Genomic DNA, 21,086 nt, shown 5'->3' with positions numbered 1-21,086 from the left:
CTGGAAGGTAGGTCTACACTGCCCTGCTCACCATGATAGTACCATCAGACTGGAAGGTAGGTCTACACTGCCCTGCTCACCATGATAGTACCATCAGACTGGAAGGTAGGTCTACACTGCCCTGCTCACCATGATCGTACCATCAGACTGGAAGGTAGGTCTACACTGCCCTGCTCACCATGATCGTACCATCAGACTGGAAGGTAGGTCTACACTGCCCTGCTCACCATGATAGTACCATCAGACTGGAAGGTAGGTCTACACTGCCCTGCTCACCATGATCGTAGCATCAGACTGGAAGGTAGGTCTACACTGCCCTGCTCACCATGATCGTACCATCAGACTGGAAGGTAGGTCTACACTGCCCTGCTCACCATGATCGTACCATCAGACTGGAAGGTAGGTCTACACTGCCCTGCTCACCATGATAGTACCATCAGACTGGAAGGTAGGTCTACACTGCCCTGCTCACCATGATAGTACCATCAGACTGGAAGGTAGGTCTACACTGCCCTGCTCACCATGATAGTACCATCAGACTGGAAGGTAGGTCTACACTGCCCTGCTCACCATGATAGTACCATCAGACTGGAAGGTAGGTCTACACTGCCCTGCTCACCATGATAGTACCATCAGACTGGAAGGTAGGTCTACACTGCCCTGCTCACCATGATCGTACCATCAGACTGGAAGGTAGGTCTACACTGCCCTGCTCACCATGATCGTACCATCAGACTGGAAGGTAGGTCTACACTGCCCTGCTCACCATGATAGTACCATCAGACTGGAAGGTAGGTCTACACTGCCCTGCTCACCATGATAGTACCATCAGACTGGAAGGTAGGTCTACACTGCCCTGCTCACCATGATCTGCTCACCATGATAGTACCATCAGACTGGAAGGTAGGTCTACACTGCCCTGCTCACCATGCTCACCATACCATCAGACTGGAAGGTAGGTCTACACCACCATCAGACTGGAAGGTAGGTCTACACTGCCCTGCTCACCATGATGATCGTAGTATCAGACTGGAAGGTAGGTCTACACTGCCCTGCTCACCATGATCGTACCATCAGACTGGAAGGTAGGTCTACACTGCCCTGCTCACCATGATCGTAGCATCAGACTGGAAGGTAGGTCTACACTGCCCTGCTCACCATGATAGTACCATCAGACTGGAAGGTAGGTCTACACTGCCCTGCTCACCATGATCGTACCATCAGACTGGAAGGTAGGTCTACACTGCCCTGCTCACCATGATCGTACCATCAGACTGGAAGGTAGGTCTACACTGCCCTGCTCACCATGATCGTACCATCAGACTGGAAGGTAGGTCTACACTGCCCTGCTCACCATGATAGTACCATCAGACTGGAAGGTAGGTCTACACTGCCCTGCTCACCATGATCGTAGTATCAGACTGGAAGGTAGGTCTACACTGCCCTGCTCACCATGATAGTACCATCAGACTGGAAGGTAGGTCTACACTGCCCTGCTCACCTGTACCATCAGACTGGAAGGTAGGTCTACACTGCCCTGCTCACCATGATAGTACCATCAGACTGGAAGGTAGGTCTACACTGCCCTGCTCACCATGATCGTACCATCAGACTGGAAGGTAGGTCTACACTGCACTGCTCACCATGATCGTAGTATCAGACTGGAAGGTAGGTCTACACTGCCCTGCTCACCATGATCGTAGCATCAGACTGGAAGGTAGGTCTACACTGCCCTGCTCACCATGATCGTACCATCAGACTGGAAGGTAGGTCTACACTGCCCTGCTCACCATGATCGTAGCATCAGACTGGAAGGTAGGTCTACACTGCCCTGCTCACCATGATCGTACCATCAGACTGGAAGGTAGGTCTACACTGCCCTGCTCACCATGATCGTACCATCAGACTGGAAGGTAGGTCTACACTGCCCTGCTCACCATGATAGTACCATCAGACTGGAAGGTAGGTCTACACTGCCCTGCTCACCATGATCGTAGCATCAGACTGGAAGGTAGGTCTACACTGCCCTGCTCACCATGATCGTACCATCAGACTGGAAGGTAGGTCTACACTGCCCTGCTCACCATGATCGTACCATCAGACTGGAAGGTAGGTCTACACTGCACTGCTCACCATGATCGTAGTATCAGACTGGAAGGTAGGTCTACACTGCCCTGCTCACCATGATAGTACCATCAGACTGGAAGGTAGGTCTACACTGCACTGCTCACCATGATCGTAGTATCAGACTGGAAGGTAGGTCTACACTGCCCTGCTCACCATGATCGTACCATCAGACTGGAAGGTAGGTCTACACTGCCCTGCTCACCATGATAGTACCATCAGACTGGAAGGTAGGTCTACACTGCACTGCTCACCATGATCGTAGTATCAGACTGGAAGGTAGGTCTACACTGCCCTGCTCACCATGATCGTACCATCAGACTGGAAGGTAGGTAGGTCTACACTGCCCTGCTCACCATGATCGTACCATCAGACTGGAAGGTAGGTCTACACTGCCCTGCTCACCATGATCGTAGCATCAGACTGGAAGGTAGGTCTACACTGCCCTGCTCACCATGATGTACCATCAGACTGGAAGGTAGGTCTACACTGCCCTGCTCACCATGATCGTACCATCAGACTGGAAGGTAGGTCTACACTGCCCTGCTCACCATGATAGTACCATCAGACTGGAAGGTAGGTCTACACTGCCCTGCTCACCATGATCGTACCATCAGACTGGAAGGTAGGTCTACACTGCCCTGCTCACCATGATCGTAGCATCAGACTGGAAGGTAGGTCTACACTGCCCTGCTCACCATGATCGTACCATCAGACTGGAAGGTAGGTCTACACTGCACTGCTCACCATGATCGTAGTATCAGACTGGAAGGTAGGTCTACACTGCCCTGCTCACCATGATAGTACCATCAGACTGGAAGGTAGGTCTACACTGCCCTGCTCACCATGATCGTAGTATCAGACTGGAAGGTAGGTCTACACTGCCCTGCTCACCATGATAGTACCATCAGACTGGAAGGTAGGTCTACACTGCCCTGCTCACCATGATCGTACCATCAGACTGGAAGGTAGGTCTACACTGCCCTGCTCACCATGATCGTACCATCAGACTGGAAGGTAGGTCTACACTGCCCTGCTCACCATGATCGTACCATCAGACTGGAAGGTAGATCTACACTGCCCTGCTCACCATGATAGTACCATCAGACTGGAAGGTAGGTCTACACTGCCCTGCTCACATCAGACTGTAAGGTACAGTATATTAGTAAACCAGGGGTGGGCAAACTTTTTGGCTTTAGGGCCACATCAGGATTTTGAAATTCAATGGAGTGCCGCACAGATGTTTTTTGCAGGCCCTCCGTTTCCTTCTTATTTTTACTCAAACCTCCCGCGGGCTGCATTGAATGCAGCTCAGCTCTCACTGCACACAATCTACCCTGATGTTTTAACACAATTCCATGCTTCTCGTCAGTTTTGACATTTTGAAATGTTCCTCCAAGCCCAAGGTGTCATTATCCTCTAGAGTCTAAATAAACAAAGCAATTGATTCAACTTGGACAAGAAGTAATCTGTCTGTCTTTTGTTGTTGCCTTGGTAGCACTGCTCGTACGAGTCGTGCATGGCTCTGGGTTCTTGGATCCAGGACCTGGAACAGAGAGTGTGGTTCTTCAGAGCCTGGGCAGACAACATCAAGATCAACCTTATAGAAAAGTAGAAAACATTAACTAAGTTGACATACATATACTAAAAGCTTGTATTGTTTAAACTTTAATCAATATGAACCTTCATGATTATGTCATGGGCATCTTCATTTTCTTTTGAATACAGTATTGTATATTCATGGTGAATGGAAAAAATATATAAGTTACTTATGTTCCTATCCCCTAATATTCCTTGTATATACCCTCTATGTATTCAGGATACCTATTATTAGTGGAGGAATCTACTCTCTGAACCGTCCACCTAAGACTGACCTGCAGCAGAGCCTCAAGAACAGGAAGCCTCGCTCCTACTGGCTCTCTGGGTTCTTCTTTCCACAAGGTACTGTACATAACAGCCAGAATAAAAATACCTCAAATAACAGCCATAAGAGAGACACTGCTTGAAGTTCAAAACTTTATTATCAATCTTTAGTGAAAGGGAAATTTGTCTTTGGCTTACAATTCTATCGCCCTAACATGAGTTTCGAAATTCAAAATAATATACCAATTTCTGTAATATTCTGAAAGAGGCATTTTGATTGATAGTTCATGAATCTTCCCTGTAGGTTTTCTGACAGCTGTTCTCCAGAACAGTGCTCGACAGAAGAACGTGTCTGTAGACTCTCTGTCTTTCACCTATCGTGTTCAACCCATGGATGAGAGCTCCAGCAACTGGAGCAAAGTGGCAGACAAAACTAAACTCCTTTTTGAGGTAACTACACTAGCTAAAAGTTTCCCTGGGTATATAACTTAGTAATACCAATCTAGAAACAGTTGGTAGCAATTAAAGGGACAGCGCACCCAAAATACTATATTAATCAGATGGTCTGCTGTTATTTCCAGGGTCAGGAACCATCTGACATTGTAATCTGGGTGAACTATCCCTCTAACATTATACGTTAGATCCACGGTGTGAATTGTTCCACCATCTTTCTCCCAGGGCCCAGCTCCACCAGATGAGGGCGTGTTGGTGTATGGGCTGTACCTTGACGGAGCCAGCTGGGACCCTGTCTCCCACACCCTGCAGGAGCTTCAGCACAACATCAAACACTGCCCTGTGCCTGAGATACACTTCCTACCCTGCCAGGTAGAGGGCTCATCTTCTCATTTAACCATCCAATCCACTGAATATCACTTCAGCGTCTTACCCACCATTCTTCATACAGTGGATGTAACATTGTTCACATATGTCCTGGACTGTCTTCCTGTTTTTATTGTGAGAGCTCATATCACATCCCTGTTGCCTTTGGTTGGCCAGGTCTCGGAGGATGCTGTGGCCGTGCCTACTACAGAGTCTCCTGGGGACCTCCAGTTCTATGACTGTCCCCTGTACCGTACCTTCAAGCGGGCAGGCTTCCTCTCCTCCTCAGGCATCTCTACCAACTTCATCACATCCGTGTCTCTACCCACCTTGAAGTGTCCTACTCACTGGGTCTTCAGGGGCACTGCCCTCCTCTGCCAACCTAATGACTGAACAAACTCAATACCAACTGTTTACACTGTTTACACTACAGCAGTGAACTCATTACCAAATAAAGACTGTTTCAAAGTAAGGACTGTGAAACCTGAAATACTTTTAAAAATGTTTATTTTCTCATTTTCGAAACACTGAATGTCTCTATCGTTTGAACATGTTTTGTTGACACACCAGACCAACATGACAAAGTCGCCCACTGGAACACATTATTGAAAGAACAAGTACTCAGTTCCACAAATAACAGAAAGCTATTTTCTCATTGACTGGGCGCCCAGCGATAACCAGCAGTACTCAAGTAGTTCTGTGTTTCCTCAGGAGTTATGTCTTCGTTTGTCACACTGACCATGATTTGCTTGTTTTTATGTTTTGTTTGGTCAGAGTGTGATATGAGTGGGCATTCTATGTTGTATGTCTAGTTTGTCTATTTCTGTGTTTTGGCCTGATATGGTTCTCAATCAGTGGCAGGTGTTTGTCGTTGTCTCTGATTGGAAACCATATTTAGGTAGCCTGTTTTGTATTGTGGTTATTGTCTATGTGATGTTGCATGTTAGCACTCAGTTTCGATCGCGGTCACATTAGTTTTGTTATTTTCTTTAGTGTACTTTGTTTTTTTCGTCATTCATTAAAATTATGTATTCACGCTGCGCTTTGGTCTCCTCAATACGACGATCGTGATCATCGTTTTATACCTTGCAGCAAAACAAATGGTCCATTCAAATCTGATCGTCTCCGGAAGGATACATTAACATGGTCTTGGGTTTATCGTTGTTTTGAGTAATACTGTAGGTTTCTTTGGTCTTGTTCAGGCGTCATGCACGCCAGACATGTAGAGTATCAGTGCATTTTTAATCCACAGTCACTTGGATTACAGAGATATGTTCATACACCGGATAGGTGCAGTGAAATGTGTTGTTTTACAGGGTCAGCCATAGCAGAGCACAATACCTCCCAACAACACTTCTCCTCTTCAGAACAGAACCTCTGTGAAAAACACTCTGACATGATACAGTGTGTGTCCCATTTCACTGCCCAGAGGACCGTGATATAACGTGGTTGTGGAAGAGTCCATCACAGAGCTGTCTCATGTTCCACAACAGGTGTGTGGGAGGTTAGAAGAAAGCTTTGCCTCTCCTCTTCTAACAAGCCCTCCTCTGTGTAGACGGCCTGACCATTTCTCTCGTGTTGAGCAGGTGGACATTCCTGGATGGCTGGCTACACAAAAAAAAAAAACTTAAGATAATAGACAATGTTCTTGATACGATAGCACATAGCTTTGTTAAAAGGACCCTCACACACAGTGTTGCTAGTCATTCAATCATTGAAGAAGGTGGGTTTTCCCACAATGCACTTTCAAAGGTGTGTTATTTATTAACTGTTTTACACACTTCCTGAAAGTGCATTGTGGGAATCTTACTATCGGCAATGAATGATTGAATTCCATCCTGAGTATGTGGACAGGGCCCCCTTTAGTGCTGTGTTATAGGAATGCATCAGCTCAGGAAGAAAACATTGTGGAACGTTGCCGACAGAAATGTCCTGCATGGAACTGATTCCTTGTTCTACATTTAAGAAAGACATGTTTGTTCTACATAACATATTTATTTCCGAACGTTGTGCCCTGCTGAATGCAGCCCTGGAGACTACCTGACCGTGTCAATAATAAATGCATATTTTTTGTTGCAAAACGTTTTGCTATGGTTTGCACTAACGAATACAATCCTGAACTGTGAGTGTGCTCTGTTGTCTTACCCCATTCCCCAGTGGGGTGACGCAGCACAGCTTCTGTTTGAGTTTATCTGGTACGAAGAACAGCATGTTGCCCAACAGGGGATACAGAGTGCCTGGGGTCACCTCCTCCGCTTTCATTGGTCCTTAAATGAAATATAAAAGCCAACCAATTAGATTAACTTGACTTCTTCCTGTAGGATAATCTGTGGAAGTTTGAGCGATCTGAATGCATGTTTTGCTCTGGAATGCTAAATGACAAATGTTAATGAATCTGTACCTGTGAGAAAGCTAACAACCAACCCTGTGATCACCACAGTGAAGGAGTTGAGAGCACTGTACCACATGAAGGACAAGGAGTAGAACCTCTGCAGACCCATTGGTCGGCTAAAGAAAAATCGAAAAACAGTTATTATAAAAATCACTAATTGTATTCACAAAATTTGCATCTATGAGTAAACTAAGTTAAATACTTTCTGATTGATCTCTGGGGAGTTTGGGAATTAAATTATGAACAGACCACAAAAATACACATTTCCGTTACGATGGATTAATAGTTACGGTATTGATTCTGTTGATCTTCGTTTCATACCTGTGTGTAACGGTGGGCATTGCAGTACTGATGAGTGCTGTCCCCATGGCTGTGGTGATGTTCCCTGAGAGTTGTACAGCAGTACAGTTGAACTGAGACACAGCAGCAAGACCCCCAGAGGTACGGGTTACGATGCTCCCGATGCCCACCCAGAAGGCCATCGCCAGGCCTGACCCCAACCCTACAAGGGCACCCTGGAGAAACAGTATTTATTAAGCCTTTTTGACACCAGCAGTGTTCACTGAGTGGTTTTCCAGTAACCCGGCCTAGCAAAACAAAAGCAGAGGCAAAGTGATGCTTTCTACTGGGTCCTGTGTGGTTCAGTTGGTAAGAGCGTGACAGTAGGTTTGATTCCCGCAGGGATCACATTAACACATCAGTACTTACGGTAGAGTTCGCCCAAGGAAAGAACAACCCGAGAGAGAAGACGCCCAGAAGAGGACCACCAACCATTCCAAATATTTTGAAAGCAGTCTTGAATTGAAATAAACACAAACATGTCAGAATATTTTTAATTTGAACCTATTGGAAACTTAAATCCGCATAGGGACTAGGCAGATGCATCTGTGTGCTTACCTGCAAAACGGAATCACTCATCAAGTGGGTGAGACAGGCCATGGCCAGACACAGCAGTCCATATGAACATGCTGGATCAGAAACGGAACATGTTACTCTTTAGAATGAGATGAGTGCTGTATCGTGTTAGGAAGCATGCTTTCACAGGTAAAGTGAGAAAGGCATTATGTAAAACTTACAAATAAGTTAAAAGATGCACTCAACAGGAAGCAGGGCCCGTACAGAAACAACCTTTAGCCCCTAACTCCTAGGGCCTAACCCCGAGACTGAATCTGATCTACTCAACCTCTGGCCCCTACTCTCCATCCAATTAATTGGATTTACACAACCACTACCCACTAGGCACTTGATCTGATCGACATGAAGTGCCTAGGACCTAGAGGGAAGGGGCTATGGACCTAGAGGGAAGGGGCTAGGATGTAGAGGATAGGGGGTAGGATCTAGAGGGTAGGGGATATGGACCTGGAGGGTAGGGGATATGGACCTAGTGGGTAGGGGATATGGACCTAGTGGGTAGGGGCTATGGACCTATGGGGTAGGGGCTATGGACCTAGAGGGTAGGGGCTAGAGGGTAGGAGCTATGGACCTAGAGGGTAGGGGCTAGAGGCTAGGACCTAGAGGGTAGGTGCTATGGACCTAGAGGGTAGGGGCTAGGATGTAGAGGATAGAGGGTAGGACCTAGAGGGTAAGGGCTATGAACCTAGAGGGTATGGGATAGAGGGTAGGGACAATGGACCTAGAGGGTAGGGGCTATGGACCTAGAGGGTAGGGGCTATGGACCTAGAGGGTAAGGGCTATGGACCTAGAGGGTAGGGGCTATGGACCTAGAGGGTAGGGGCTATGGACCTAGAGGGTAGGGGCTATGGACCTAGAGGGTAGGGGCTATGGACCTAGAGGGTAGGGGCTATGGACAGGGCCCAGGATATCTCAACGTACCCAGTCCCTTGGAGAGCAGGGTGGCCCTGGCCTCTGTCATGGAGGGGCAGTGTGGTTTGATCAGATCCTCCATGGTCACTGTAGCCAGAGAGTTAAAGGCTGATGAGATGGTGCTGTGGACACAGACATGAAACTCAGTCACAACACCAAACCACCCCTCTGTCACTGTGCTTCTGCTTGTTCTGGAGGTCTAGGCTGGGTTTACTGTAAAGCCTTTTGTCATCTGTTGGAAAAAGGGTGTTAGAAATATTGATATACCTGAGAGCTGCACTAAACAGGCAGGAGATAAACAGTCCAGACAGGCCAGGTAGACCCTGCAGCATGTCCATCACAAAGTACAACACCATCTGTGAAGAGAGCACATACTGGTTGGTGGTACTGTCGGTTAGAGTATGGCAATAGCAACACCAGGGTTGTTGGTTCAATTCCCACTGGGGATCATATACATAATACAAAGGTATGCACTCACTGTACTGTAGGTCATTTTGGATAAAAGCATCTGCTGCTGACTGCTAAGTGGCATATTACTTAATATATATATAATATAATATATACTTCATCCACCAACTATAATACTGTAATACTATAACACTGTAATACTGTAATACTATAATACTGTAATACTATAATACTATAATACTGTAATACTGTAATACTATAATACTGTAATACTGTAATACTATAATACTATAATACTGTAATACTGTAATACTGTAATACTGTAATGATGCACTCCAGATTACCATAATAAATAACACACACCTCATTTTTTGATAAGACACCTAGATTGTGGAAATGGTCCTCCCCACAGTAGCGTGCAAACATGACAAGCCCCATGACACAGCTCAGAGCTAGAGCTAACTGTAGAGAGGGAAACACCATGTAGCAAGACCTGCAGAAAACATAGAGGGGTCACAATCCACCAGAGCAGGAAAACAACACTTATTCTAACATAGCTTGCATGCTTAAAATAAAGTAAATGGTAATAGTATAATAAGTTACAGAACACAATACATGCACCTTATCTGTCAATCTCTAACTGATGTATCTCTGTCGTCTTACATGACGGCGTCCCTCTCTGTCTTGGCACTGAGGTATCTCTGGACCTGGGCCTGGTTGACCCCATACAGTGACAACATCAGGAAGACTCCCCCCACCCCCAGGGTCCAGAACGTGTACTCCACCGTAGGGTCAGGGTTCAGGCTGGAGAGCAGTGCAGACATGTAAAGAGGGGGAACATCTAATTGGAATATTAGAACTGGAACAATGGAATTGGAACATGGGGTTTAAGATGTCCTCAAAACCCAACTTTAAACTAGGTTGCCAGTCATCGCTTGAATACGTGAATATAGTGACCAGACCAACTCACTCTATGCCAGAGATGCGGTTCCCCTCTGAGACCTTCCTCCAGACCTCTGCCACCCCCCCAGTCTGCTGGACCCCCACCACGATGACCGCTAGTTGGCCAGCAAACATCACTATGGTCTGGAAGACATCTGTCCAGATCACTGCCTTCAGGCCTCCCTGTCAGGCACAACACAGAGACCCAATCACAGAGCCTATTATCATATGTGACCGACTGTCTCGATTTGGTCTTATGTTGCAAAATTTGTAATGTTTTTTTTTTTTTTACATTGGATACAAGTTGAGAGTCTGAAATAGAAAATGGTATATCATACACTACAGTTAGGGAACAATGGGAAAGTAATTCTGCTTTGAAAGTTGATAAATTTGTAACCTCACTTTTGAGAAAATGGCCCTTGAATGTTTTGGTAAACCTACTGGAGACCTCTTCGTTGTCTACACCCATTCAGCATCCTTCACACCCTCTAAGCCCCGCCCATCTCTTTAAGGATTCAGATGTGAGGCCATGTACAAAACAACCAAAGATTTCAAGACTAATGGCTGGTTTATACTACGAGTGTGTTCGTAAATTTAATCTGGAGTGCCAGAGTGCGCTCTGGGCATTGGTAAACTCAGAGAGTTGTCAGTATATAAGAAATCCCGCTATGCCCTCAGACGAACCATCAAACAAGCAAAGCTTCAATACAGGACTGAATCCTGAATCCTACTACACGGACTCTGACGCTCTTCGGATGTGGTAGGGCTGAAAAATATTAAGAACTACAAAGGGAAACCCAGTTGTGAGCTGCCCAGTGGCGCGAGTGTACCAGACAAGCGAAATGTCTTTTATGCTCACTTCGAGGCAAGCAACACTGAAGCATGCATGAGAGCACCAGTTGTCCCGGACAACTGTGTGATCACGCTCTCCATAGCCTTTAAACAGGTCAACATTCACAAAGCTGCGGGGCTAGACAGATTACCAGGAAGTGTACTCAAAGCACTTACCAATTGGTAAGTGTCTTCGCTGAAATGTTCAACTTCTCCCTCTCTGCGTCTGGAATACCAACATGTTTCAAGCAGACCACCAGTCCCTGAGCCAAAGAAATTGAAAGTAACTTCCCTAAATGATTACCGCCCAGTAGCACTCACGTCAGTAGCCATGAAGTGCTTTGAAAGGCTAGTCATGGCTCACACATGCCGGAAACCCTAGACCCACTCCAATTCACATACCGCCCCAACAGAGCCACAGATTATGCAATCTCTATTGCACTCAACACTGCCCTTTCCCACCTGGACGAAAGGAACACCTATGTGAGACTGCTGTTCATTGACTACAGCTCAGCATTCAACACCATAGTGCCCACAAAGCTCATCACTAAGCTAAGGACCCTGAGACTAAACACCTCCCTCTTCAACTGGATCCTGGACTTCCTGACGGGCCGCTACACTGATCTTCAACACTGGGGTCCCTCAGGGGTGTGTGCTTAGTCCACTCCTGTACTCCCCGTTCACCCATGACTGCGTGGCCAAGCACGACTCCAACACCCTCATTAAGTTTGCTTATACACAACAGCTGATAATCAACAATGATGAGACAGCCTATAGGGAGGAGGTCAGAGACCTGGCAGTGTGGTGGTGCACGTAGGGTTGCAAAGGGTCGGAAATTTTCCGGGAAATTCTTCAATGGAAATTAAGCCCGGGAATTTTGTGAATTTTGCTTAAATTCGTCAAAAAAGTTAGCTTATGACAGTGAACCTTTTTTTGTGGGATATACATAAGGCAATTCTAGTTCTTGTGGCATATTTTGGTTAAACTATCCCAATTAAATGGAATTGCAACCCTCTGCATGCACAGTGCATTCTTTCATCACATGTATAGCTGATTCAAGATCTTGCATACTAATGAGATGCTATTGAGCCCACACTACTACACTGTCTGAGCCAAGAACTACATGCTTTATGGTAAGTTTTGATTACAATACTGGGTGGGGTGAATATATCGTATATGACAAACATTATTATTTTGTTAACTAGTAAATAGTAGCCAACAGCAAAGTGTGTTTAAATAATTCCTAACTTGTTAACAATTTCTGCTAGTTAGTTTTTGCTACCATGTGGGTTTTAGCTTGCTTGAGCCTGCTAACTGAGGAGTGTTAATTCACCTGTTTCCATTCATGTTTCATGTTAAAACATTTATCTTACAAAGGAGTTGTTTTACTCTAACTGTTTAACTATTTATTAGTACATGGAATTGTACTATTTATTTTATTACTCATCTTTTTCTAATCTTTACAGGAAAAAGCCAAGGGCACCATCTGATGTGTGGGGACATTTCACTATATAGATAGTGAAATGTAGAAGGAAAAGCTGTGTATATTAGCAAACACTGTGCCACATCATGTGAAGAATGCAACAAAGATGCATAATCATCTGGCCAAGTTCATAAAGTTCCCTCAGTGCTCACAACAAGCAACCTCTGACAAAAGTCCCTCTACTTCTATTCGAAGTGAAAATGATGAATCAGAATCCGTATCGATAGCAACAGCCATGGTCCTCCTGGAATCAGAAGGTTTTTTTTTACTCGATGGAGGAACGTAGTCAGAGAAATGCTGATGAATGTCTTGCTCGAGCTGTGTATGCAACTGGTTCACCTCTGATGCTCACAGACAATGTGTATTGGAAGAGATTTCTGAATGTTCTTCGCCCAACATACACCCTTCCAACCACACGCTTTATGTACTCAATTGCTGGATGCAGAGTTCAACAGAGTTCAAGTGAAGGTCAAGCAAATCATAGAGAAAGCAGACTGTATTGCAATCATCTCTGATGGGTGGTTGAATGTTTGTGGGCAAAGAATAATTAACTACATCATCTCCACCCCTCAACCAGTATTCTACAAGAGCACAGACACATGGGACAACAGACACACCGGTCTCTACATTGTAGATGAGCTGAAGGTAGTAATCAATGACCTTGGAACACAGAAGGTATTTGCATTGGTGACAGACAATGCTGCGAACATGAAGGCTGCTTGGTCTAAAGTGGAGGAGTCCTACCCTCACATCACACCCATTGGCTGTGCTGCTCATGCATTGAATCTGCTCCTCAAGGACATCATGGCACTGAAAACAATGGATACACACTACAAGAGAGCCAAGGAAATGGTTAGATATGTGAAGGGTCATCAAGTTATAGCAGCAATCTACCTCACCAAGCAAAGTGAGAAGAATTAAAAGCACCACATTGAAGCTGCCCAGCATCATCTGTTGGGGTGGTGTTGTCATCATGTTTGACAGTCTCCTGGAGGGGAAGGAGTCTCTCCAAGAAATGTCCATATCACAGTCTGCTGATATGGACAACCCCATCAAGAGGATCCTCCTGGATTATGTATATTGGGAGAGAGTGGTAAGCAGCCTGAAACTCGTGAAACCTATAGCAGTAGCCATTGCACTGATTGAGGGAGACAATGCCATCCTGTCTGATGTTCAGACTCTGCTTGCAGATGTAAGAGAATAAATCCGTACTGCCCTGCCCACTTCACTGTTGCTCCAAGCAGAGGAAACTGCAGTTCTGAAATACATCAAAAAGCGTGAAGACTTCTGCCTGAAGCCCAAACACGCCACAGCGTCCATGTTGGACCCCAAGTATGCTGGCAAGAGCATCCTGTCTGGTGCAGAGATCAACAAGGCCTATAGTGTCATTACTACCGTGTCTCGCCACCTTGGCCTGGATGAGGGCAAGGTTCTTGACAGTCTGGCAAAGTACACTTCCAAGCAAGGGCTTTGGGGTGGAAATGCAATATGGCAGTCGTGCCAACATATCTCATCAGCCACCTGGTGGAAGGGACTTTGTGGATCTGAGTCTCTTTCCCCTGTTACCTCCATCATCCTCCAAATCCAATCCCACATCAGCCGCCTCAGAGTGCAACTGGTCGTTGTTTGGGAACACACACACCAAAGCACGCAACAGGCTTTTTGAGCCTGACAACGAGCCATCCTCAACAAGGTTGGAAAGTGACAGTGCAGAGGAGGCCTCCGAGTCTGATGTTCAAGAGGTGGACATTGAGGAGGTCCGGGGAGAAGACATGGAAGCCTGAGAGGAAGACAACCAAAGCTTTACTTTACATCATTTACGTATGTTGAAAACGTTTTTTATTCTTTTATTTTTATTTTTTTTACTTTTTTATTTTATTTATTATATTCCCCAAAATGTGCAACCCTAGGTGCAAGGACAACAACCTTATTATTATTTTCCTCATTTATTTATTTATATATATTGTTTTAGTAACAACAAATCAATACAAAAAGTACCTGGGGAAACACAAGGATATATAAAGAATACACCAAGGACAATTGGGCTAGGGGCGGGGCTGGACTAGGGGCGGGGCTGGACTAGGGGCAGGGCTGGACTAGGGGCGGGGCTAGGGGTACAATATCACATTACACAAGGACCTGTTTTGTTGGCAGAGTATTTAATTGTCTTAAAATATAGTTCAATTTCTTTTTGTAAGGTAAGAAATGTGGTGTTTTGTTTGTAAATTTACATTTGTAAATATGAAATTTGGCAAAAAGAATGATGAAATGAACATCATAAAATTGTTTAAACTTATTTCTATTGTAGGTAAAGAATCCAAGCAGCACATCTCTCCATAATAATGTAACATCTTCATAAATGTGTTCAATTATATATCTACTGATGTCTTGTCACAGATTCCTTACATGAATACAAAGCTACACTCGCATTAACATCTGCTAACCATGTGTATGTGACAAATAACATTTGATTTGATTTTTTAAAAATGCAACACTGTTTCTGGGTGGTCATTACTAAAGGTACAATTTGAATTGAAGTTTTTCTTCATATAGTGGTTGGCAGGATCATATTTATGAATAATAAAAAATAAAAATAAAATAAACTTTGTTAATTTTGTTAACAAGTAGGTATGTGTGTGGCAACATCCTAACTTTTTTCCAAAACATATTATCAATAAAACCATTTCAATAAGGCATGACATAAGGTATAGATCCAACATCCTGTTGAAACAAGGCTTGTAGAGCCCTACTGTTGTTGCTAAAAGAAAAACACATCTTTCCTACTGATGAGTCAACAGGAGTAATCGTCGGTATGTCCTGAGGGTCAGGTCTTTCCTACTGATGAGTCAATAGGGGTAATCGTCGGTATGTCCTGAGGGTCAGGTCTTTCCTACTGATGAGTCAACAGGGGTAATCGTCGGTATGTCCTGAGGGTCAGGTCTTTCCTACTGATGAGTCAACAGGGGTAATCGTCGGTATGTCCTGAGGGTCAGGTCTTTCCTACTGATGAGTCAACAGGGGTAATCGTCGGTATGTCCTGAGGGTCAGGTCTTTCCTACTGATGAGTCAACAGGGGTAATCGTCGGTATGTCCTGAGGGTCAGGTCTTTCCTACTGATGAGTCAACAGGGGTAATCGTCGGTATGTCCTGAGGGTCAGGTCTTGACAAGTTCCTGAATAATGAAGAAACACCTGAAGGAATGGCATCTAAAACAATTGTAAAATATTTAGGTGTTACAAGGACCTTGTAAAGTGATATGAATTCCTTATAACTAAGTAAAAGACCCTCTGCATTTGGCTCACCAATAGGATATTATTTTGGAACCAATATTATATTTTTTACACAATATGTCCCGATAATTCCATATATAATATCTGTGTGGAGAAATATTATGCTTATAAATTAAGGACCATGACAAGAAAACCTGCCGATGAAAATGCACAGTATCACTGGAACTTTGTCAATATTATGATTGCGAACCAACATGAAGTTAAGGCCACCAAAAGTAAAGAAATATTATATTATTATTATTATTATATTATTAAAGAAAAAAAGTTCACTTTCAACTGCCTCTCCTATGAAGAAGTGAAGCGTGACATCAGGAACGTCTAGTTTCCTGAAACGACCCACACATAGGCTTCAAGCTAATAATGGCTGATGTGATATCAAACATTTTAAAGAAAGATTTTACTTCAGAATGACATTTCATAATGTCAACATTACACAAAAAAGCTTTTCATGGGCAAATGTTTTGTGTAAGTCTTTTAATTATGTAATAATTGTGTAATAACAGCTTCATTACAAACTGAGAAAATGACTGAACAACTTACCAGAGTTGTATACAGTGTACACACCAGTCCAGTGGCCAGCACTGCTCCCCATAAATCAAAGCCAGTAACTACGGGGAAGCATGAAACAACATTAAGCAACCTTTACTCCAAAATGTTGCACAATTCTAAATAACCTACTCACAGCACAAAACACAGTAGAATTTCTGGAGCTGAAATGGTGTCGTCCCAAAACATTATTATTATTATTTCCCCCCCCCCCAAGAGGGTTAGACCCTGTAGGGACAGTTTCCCAGACATAGATTAAGCCTAGTAGTCCTGGACTAAAAGCTATTTTAATGGAGAACGTCCATTGAGAATTCGTTTTAGTCCTGTACTACTTCATCTTTGTCTGGGAAACCGGCAATAAACCGCCCATGAAGTCTCATCACTGTCTGTAAATCCCGAAAGCATAAAAGTGCCTGAGTTACTGACCTGTGTACACACAAACAGCCTGAGTTACTGACCTGCATTGAGTGCTAGGGCTGGAGTGTACACACAAACAGCCATATATATGACCTGCAAGAGATAGAAGTAGTCATCAGAGGAAAAACTGATATTCAACAATCTTCTCCTTGTTTTGGTCTTAATATTGCATCTGGTATGGACCTTACCGTCTGAAAGATGAAGGTAACTGTTCCACATATACGCACTGGTTTGTTGAACCGCAGTTCCAGATACTGAAAAGAAAAATGCCTTCACTAAGTGATATACACAGCAGTATTTTCAGCACTTATTTCCCTGACAGAAACCAAAACTACGGAAACGACTTAGCAGAGTTTAACAGCTAGGCCTATACATTTCAACTGGTATTAGCCTACATATTCTCATTCCGAACATTTCTCTCCATCTAGAGCTAAGCTTGCAGAGAGAATAGCCTAGAATACACACCTGATAAGCGCTGGTAAGATGCAGCCTGTAGAACACAGGAATGAAAATGTGTGCTGGAATGAATAGCCCCAGGATGTAAGCACAGCCTATGAACCAGTACTGAGTGCCATGGGTATAGATCTCCGCTGGCACGCCCACTATAGCCACCGCTGATTGAAATGTAGCGATTAGTGACAGAGACACAGGGAGGCAGCTCATGCTCCGGTCCGCCAGCAGGAACTCCTGAGTGGTGCGCTGCCGACCCCCTGAAAGGGCATAGTACAGCCCTATGCCCATGGACGACGCCAACAAAAGGGCAAATATGACATAGTCGATAGTGGCGAAGTGCATTTGTGCCAAAGCATCCATCTTGGTGCCAGGAATCAGGATACGGCTACTATTGCTCAATGGGATGGAGGTGGAGGGGCTCATCCGTAAGGGTGTCCACACCCATCCGTAAGGAGATCCCAAGAGCCTTGAACAGACTTCAGACACACTGGAATTAAATATGGGGGGGTGAGTTGCTGATTAACTCGTAATGAAGCCTTTATTGGTAGCTACCTACAGTTGAAGTCAGAAGTTTACATACACCTTAGTCAAACACATTTGAACTCAGTTTTTCACAATTCCTGACATTTAATCCTAGTAAAAATTCCCTGTTTTAGGTCAATTAGGATCACCACCTTATTTTAAGAATGTGAAATGTCAGAATAATATTAGAGAGAATGATTTATTTCAGCTTTTATTTCTTTCATCACATTCCCAGTGGTTCAGAAGTTTACATAAACTCAATTAGTATTTGGTAGCATTGTCTTTAAATTATTTAACATGGGTCAAACGTTTCAGGTAGCCTTCCATAAGCTTCCCACAATAATTTGGGTGAATGTGATGGTCACTCCAATACCTTGGTTTTGTTGTCCTTGAGCCATTTTGCCACAACTTTGGAAGTATGCTTGGGGTCATTGTCCATTTGGAGGACCTACTTGCAACCAAGCGTTAACTTCCTGACTGATGCTTCATGTTACTTCAATATATCCACATCATTTTCCTACCTCATGATGCCATTTATTTTGTGAAGTGCACCAGTCTCTCCTGCAGCAAAGCACCCCCACAACATGACGCTGACACCCCCGTGCTTCATGGTTGGGATGGTGTTCTTCGGCTTGCAAGCCCCCCCCTTTTTCCTCCAACCATAACAATGGTCATTATGGCCAAACAGTTCTATTGTTGTTTCTTCAGACCAGAGGACATTTCTCCAAAAAGTACGATCTTGGTCCCTACGTGCAGTTGCAAACCGTAGTCTGGCTTTTTTTAATGGCGGTTTTGGAGCAGTGGCTTCTTCCTTGCTCAGCGGCCTTTCAGGTTTTGTTGATATAATACTCGTTTTACTGTGGTTATAGATACTTTTGTACCTGTTTCCTCCAGCATCTTCACAAGGTCCTTTGCTGTTGTTCTGGGATTGATTTGCACTTTTCGCACCAAATTATGTTAATCTCTAGGAGACAGAACACGTCTCCTTCCTGAGCGGTATGACAGCTGCGTGGTCCCATGGTGTTTATACTTGCGTATACTTGCGTTTCCAAGCTGTTTAAAGGTAACTTAGTGTATGTAAACTTCTGACCCACTGGAATTGTGATACAGTGAATTATAAATGAAATAATCTGTCTGTAAACAATTGTTGGAAAAAATCACTTGTGTCATGCACAAAGAAGATGTCCTAACCGACTTGCCAAAACTATAGCTTGTTAACAAGAAAGTTGTGGAGTGGTTGAAAAATTAGTTTTAATGACTCCAACCTAAGTGTATGTAAACTTCTGACTTCAACTGTACCTAGATACCCAAACCATGTTCTGTTTTCTTGAGGGAGTCTGATAAACCAGGTTATTGTTTGCCACAATAGATCTAGATGACATACAGCACACAGTCAATGCAAGAAGCTTTCACATACCTCTCCTTCAGGTCCAGACATCCTTCTGGAAAAGATACTCAACTTGACAAGCAGGCAAAGTTGCCCCCACAAGAGTTCAGAAGTGATATTCCATTACTGCCATTGCATCACCCTTGTCATCTTCATATCTCGGTGCCTGTGAGTGAAATTCTGAGACAAAGCGCATGTCGTGACTCCCACTGAAAATACATTTGACCTTCAAGGTTAAAACAAGGGGGCGACAGAGAAAACATTATCAATGACCTTTGACAATGTTGTCAAAATGACTTTAAAAATAACAATAATGAATCAAAATATAGACAACACATTCTTCTTAGTCGACCTTTCCTGCAGTCAAATGACCTCGTGGCCTTATTAGTGGAATATTATACATATTTTTCATAATTAATCAACATAATATTTTTTTTATTGCAGAAAATCAGGTGTTTCTATGTCAAACGGTTTTGTTACAATTCAGGCTTCTGTGATATATATAAATGTAATATTGTAATGCAAACTCAAAATGTAATACATTTAAACTCTATATCTGACATGGTACAAGTGTCCTCTTTTTTTACGCTCATAACTGTGTGTGCGAGTTGTATATTTTTGTTTGAGACTACCAAGAAACACTGTGCGGCCCTGATTAAGCCCACTGCAGTAACAGGATAACAGATCAAGTCTGATAACATGCTGAGCACAGCACAACCTCTGTGAACTTTACCCTGCATACCAGTTTGGTGAAATCCAAACATATATAGCCTCATGCTTACAGTAGGACAACATGCACAACTGTCACTATTGTTACCTAGAAATATGAAATAGTCACAGTAATGACAAATTCCATTCCTGTTACTGTCTTTTTAATAAAAACAAATGATAATTAAAGTTGGTTTTAGCTCAAATTAGACATAGACCCACTGACTGTACACCCTTACCTGGATCAGGTGTGGAGCAGAGTAGTTCCACTCCCAATCCAACACTTATTATCTGTGTCTTCACCTGGATACGGTGTGGTTCAGAGGAGTCCAACTTCCAATCCAACACTTATTATCTGTGTCTTCACCTGGATACGGTGTGGTTCAGAGGAGTCCAACTCCCAATCCAACACTTATTATCTGTGTTTTCACCTGGATACGGTGTGGTTCAGAGGAGTCCAACTCCCAATCCAACACTTTTATTTGTCTGTGTCTTGCATCATCCATGGTGACAATGTTTGCTTGATTTAGTTATGCGCTCAAAACGTGGTTTGCTTAAGACCAGGCATCATCTCTGAATCTGACGGTAATTGCCACATAGGTGATCAGCGGAAACCAAAAGCCTGTCTCAAGCTTCTGATACTCAAGCTATGTTTGTAAAGCTATAGCTAATAAAGAAGATTATCTGCAAAAACTACACATGAGGATGACTTCTTTTTCTTCTTCGGTACCATGACGTTCGCACATTTCGTTTGTGCATGCCGCCACCCACTGTACGGCAGTGTGTGTTTCAATCACGTTACATTTATGATACAATTATTATTTTTTGTAAGGGGGAAAAATAAGAAAATTGCATCACAAACCAACGCTACCATTTATGCCACCATTTAAAAAACAATGGACATTGTGAAGACATGAAACAGGTCATTGTGTTTCGTGGAGGATTATATTTTGTTAACTGTACTTTTTATTTAACTAGGCAAGTCAGATCAGAACAAAGTCTTATATTGGGTTAAACCCTAAATCAGACAACACTGGGTCAATTTTGTGCCGACCTTATGGGACTCCCAATAACAGA

At 43.8% G+C, this 21,086-nt stretch overlaps 2 protein-coding genes and 1 long non-coding RNA gene across 10 annotated transcripts in view; 2 read left to right on the top strand and 1 right to left on the bottom strand.

Annotated features, from left to right (window-relative positions):
- Nucleotides 1-5,278, top strand: part of LOC118368055 (dynein axonemal heavy chain 6-like) — a 54,480-nt gene extending 49,202 nt beyond the window's left edge. The window contains exons 76-80 of the mRNA XM_052495859.1: nt 3,623-3,735; nt 3,944-4,065; nt 4,292-4,437; nt 4,666-4,812; nt 4,984-5,278. Coding sequence (XP_052351819.1) covers nt 3,623-3,735; nt 3,944-4,065; nt 4,292-4,437; nt 4,666-4,812; nt 4,984-5,199 — 744 coding nt within the window. The 3' untranslated portion in view covers nt 5,200-5,278. The remainder of the gene's footprint in view (nt 1-3,622; nt 3,736-3,943; nt 4,066-4,291; nt 4,438-4,665; nt 4,813-4,983) is intronic.
- Nucleotides 1,406-2,918, top strand: LOC127915859 (uncharacterized). Its single transcript, XR_008092588.1, has 6 exons — nt 1,406-1,432; nt 1,624-1,672; nt 2,114-2,162; nt 2,212-2,260; nt 2,359-2,407; nt 2,852-2,918. It is a non-coding gene; the product is annotated as an uncharacterized LOC127915859 (long non-coding RNA).
- Nucleotides 5,279-5,296: 18 nt separating the features above from the next.
- slc5a6b (solute carrier family 5 member 6) lies at nt 5,297-20,751 on the bottom strand. Of its 8 annotated transcripts, XM_052496524.1 has the most exons (18): nt 20,313-20,751; nt 19,332-19,510; nt 17,405-17,429; nt 17,128-17,193; nt 16,981-17,032; nt 16,517-16,584; nt 13,431-14,466; nt 10,401-10,555; nt 10,094-10,234; nt 9,794-9,923; nt 9,290-9,378; nt 9,032-9,144; nt 8,096-8,166; nt 7,907-7,993; nt 7,520-7,713; nt 7,208-7,314; nt 6,952-7,073; nt 5,297-6,414 (listed from the first exon to the last, which is right to left on the bottom strand). In XM_052496524.1, exons 7-18 carry the CDS (start codon nt 13,737-13,739, stop codon nt 6,271-6,273), a joined length of 1,662 nt encoding a protein of 553 aa, XP_052352484.1. In that variant the 5' UTR covers nt 13,740-14,466; nt 16,517-16,584; nt 16,981-17,032; nt 17,128-17,193; nt 17,405-17,429; nt 19,332-19,510; nt 20,313-20,751; the 3' UTR covers nt 5,297-6,270. The 8 variants fall into 8 exon arrangements, with proteins under 8 accessions (XP_052352484.1, XP_035607664.1, XP_052352483.1 ...); XM_035751771.2 differs by lacking the exon at nt 13,431-14,466 and having other exon boundaries at nt 17,405-17,879; XM_052496523.1 differs by lacking the exon at nt 13,431-14,466 and having other exon boundaries at nt 17,405-17,868.
- Nucleotides 20,752-21,086: the final 335 nt, after the last annotated feature.

Source organism: Oncorhynchus keta, chromosome 35 (genome assembly GCF_023373465.1).
Source record: "Oncorhynchus keta strain PuntledgeMale-10-30-2019 chromosome 35, Oket_V2, whole genome shotgun sequence".
Classification (NCBI taxonomy): Eukaryota; Metazoa; Chordata; class Actinopteri; order Salmoniformes; family Salmonidae; genus Oncorhynchus; species Oncorhynchus keta.
Note: the sequence above shows the minus strand (reverse complement) of the source record. Positions and strands in the feature narration are given on the sequence as shown.

Excerpts from the sequence above, each read along its gene's own strand:
- slc5a6b (XM_035751771.2), bottom strand. The coding sequence starts at position 17,815 with ATGAGCCCCTCCACCTCCATCCCATTGAGCAATAGTAGCCGTATCCTG. Across the intron at positions 17,033-17,127 it reads TTACCTTCATCTTTCAGACG|GTCATATATATGGCTGTTTG; the intron begins GTAAGGTCCATA and ends TATCTCTTGCAG. Across the intron at positions 10,556-16,516 it reads GTACACTGTATACAACTCTG|GGAGGCCTGAAGGCAGTGAT; the intron begins GTAAGTTGTTCA and ends TGTGCCTGACAG.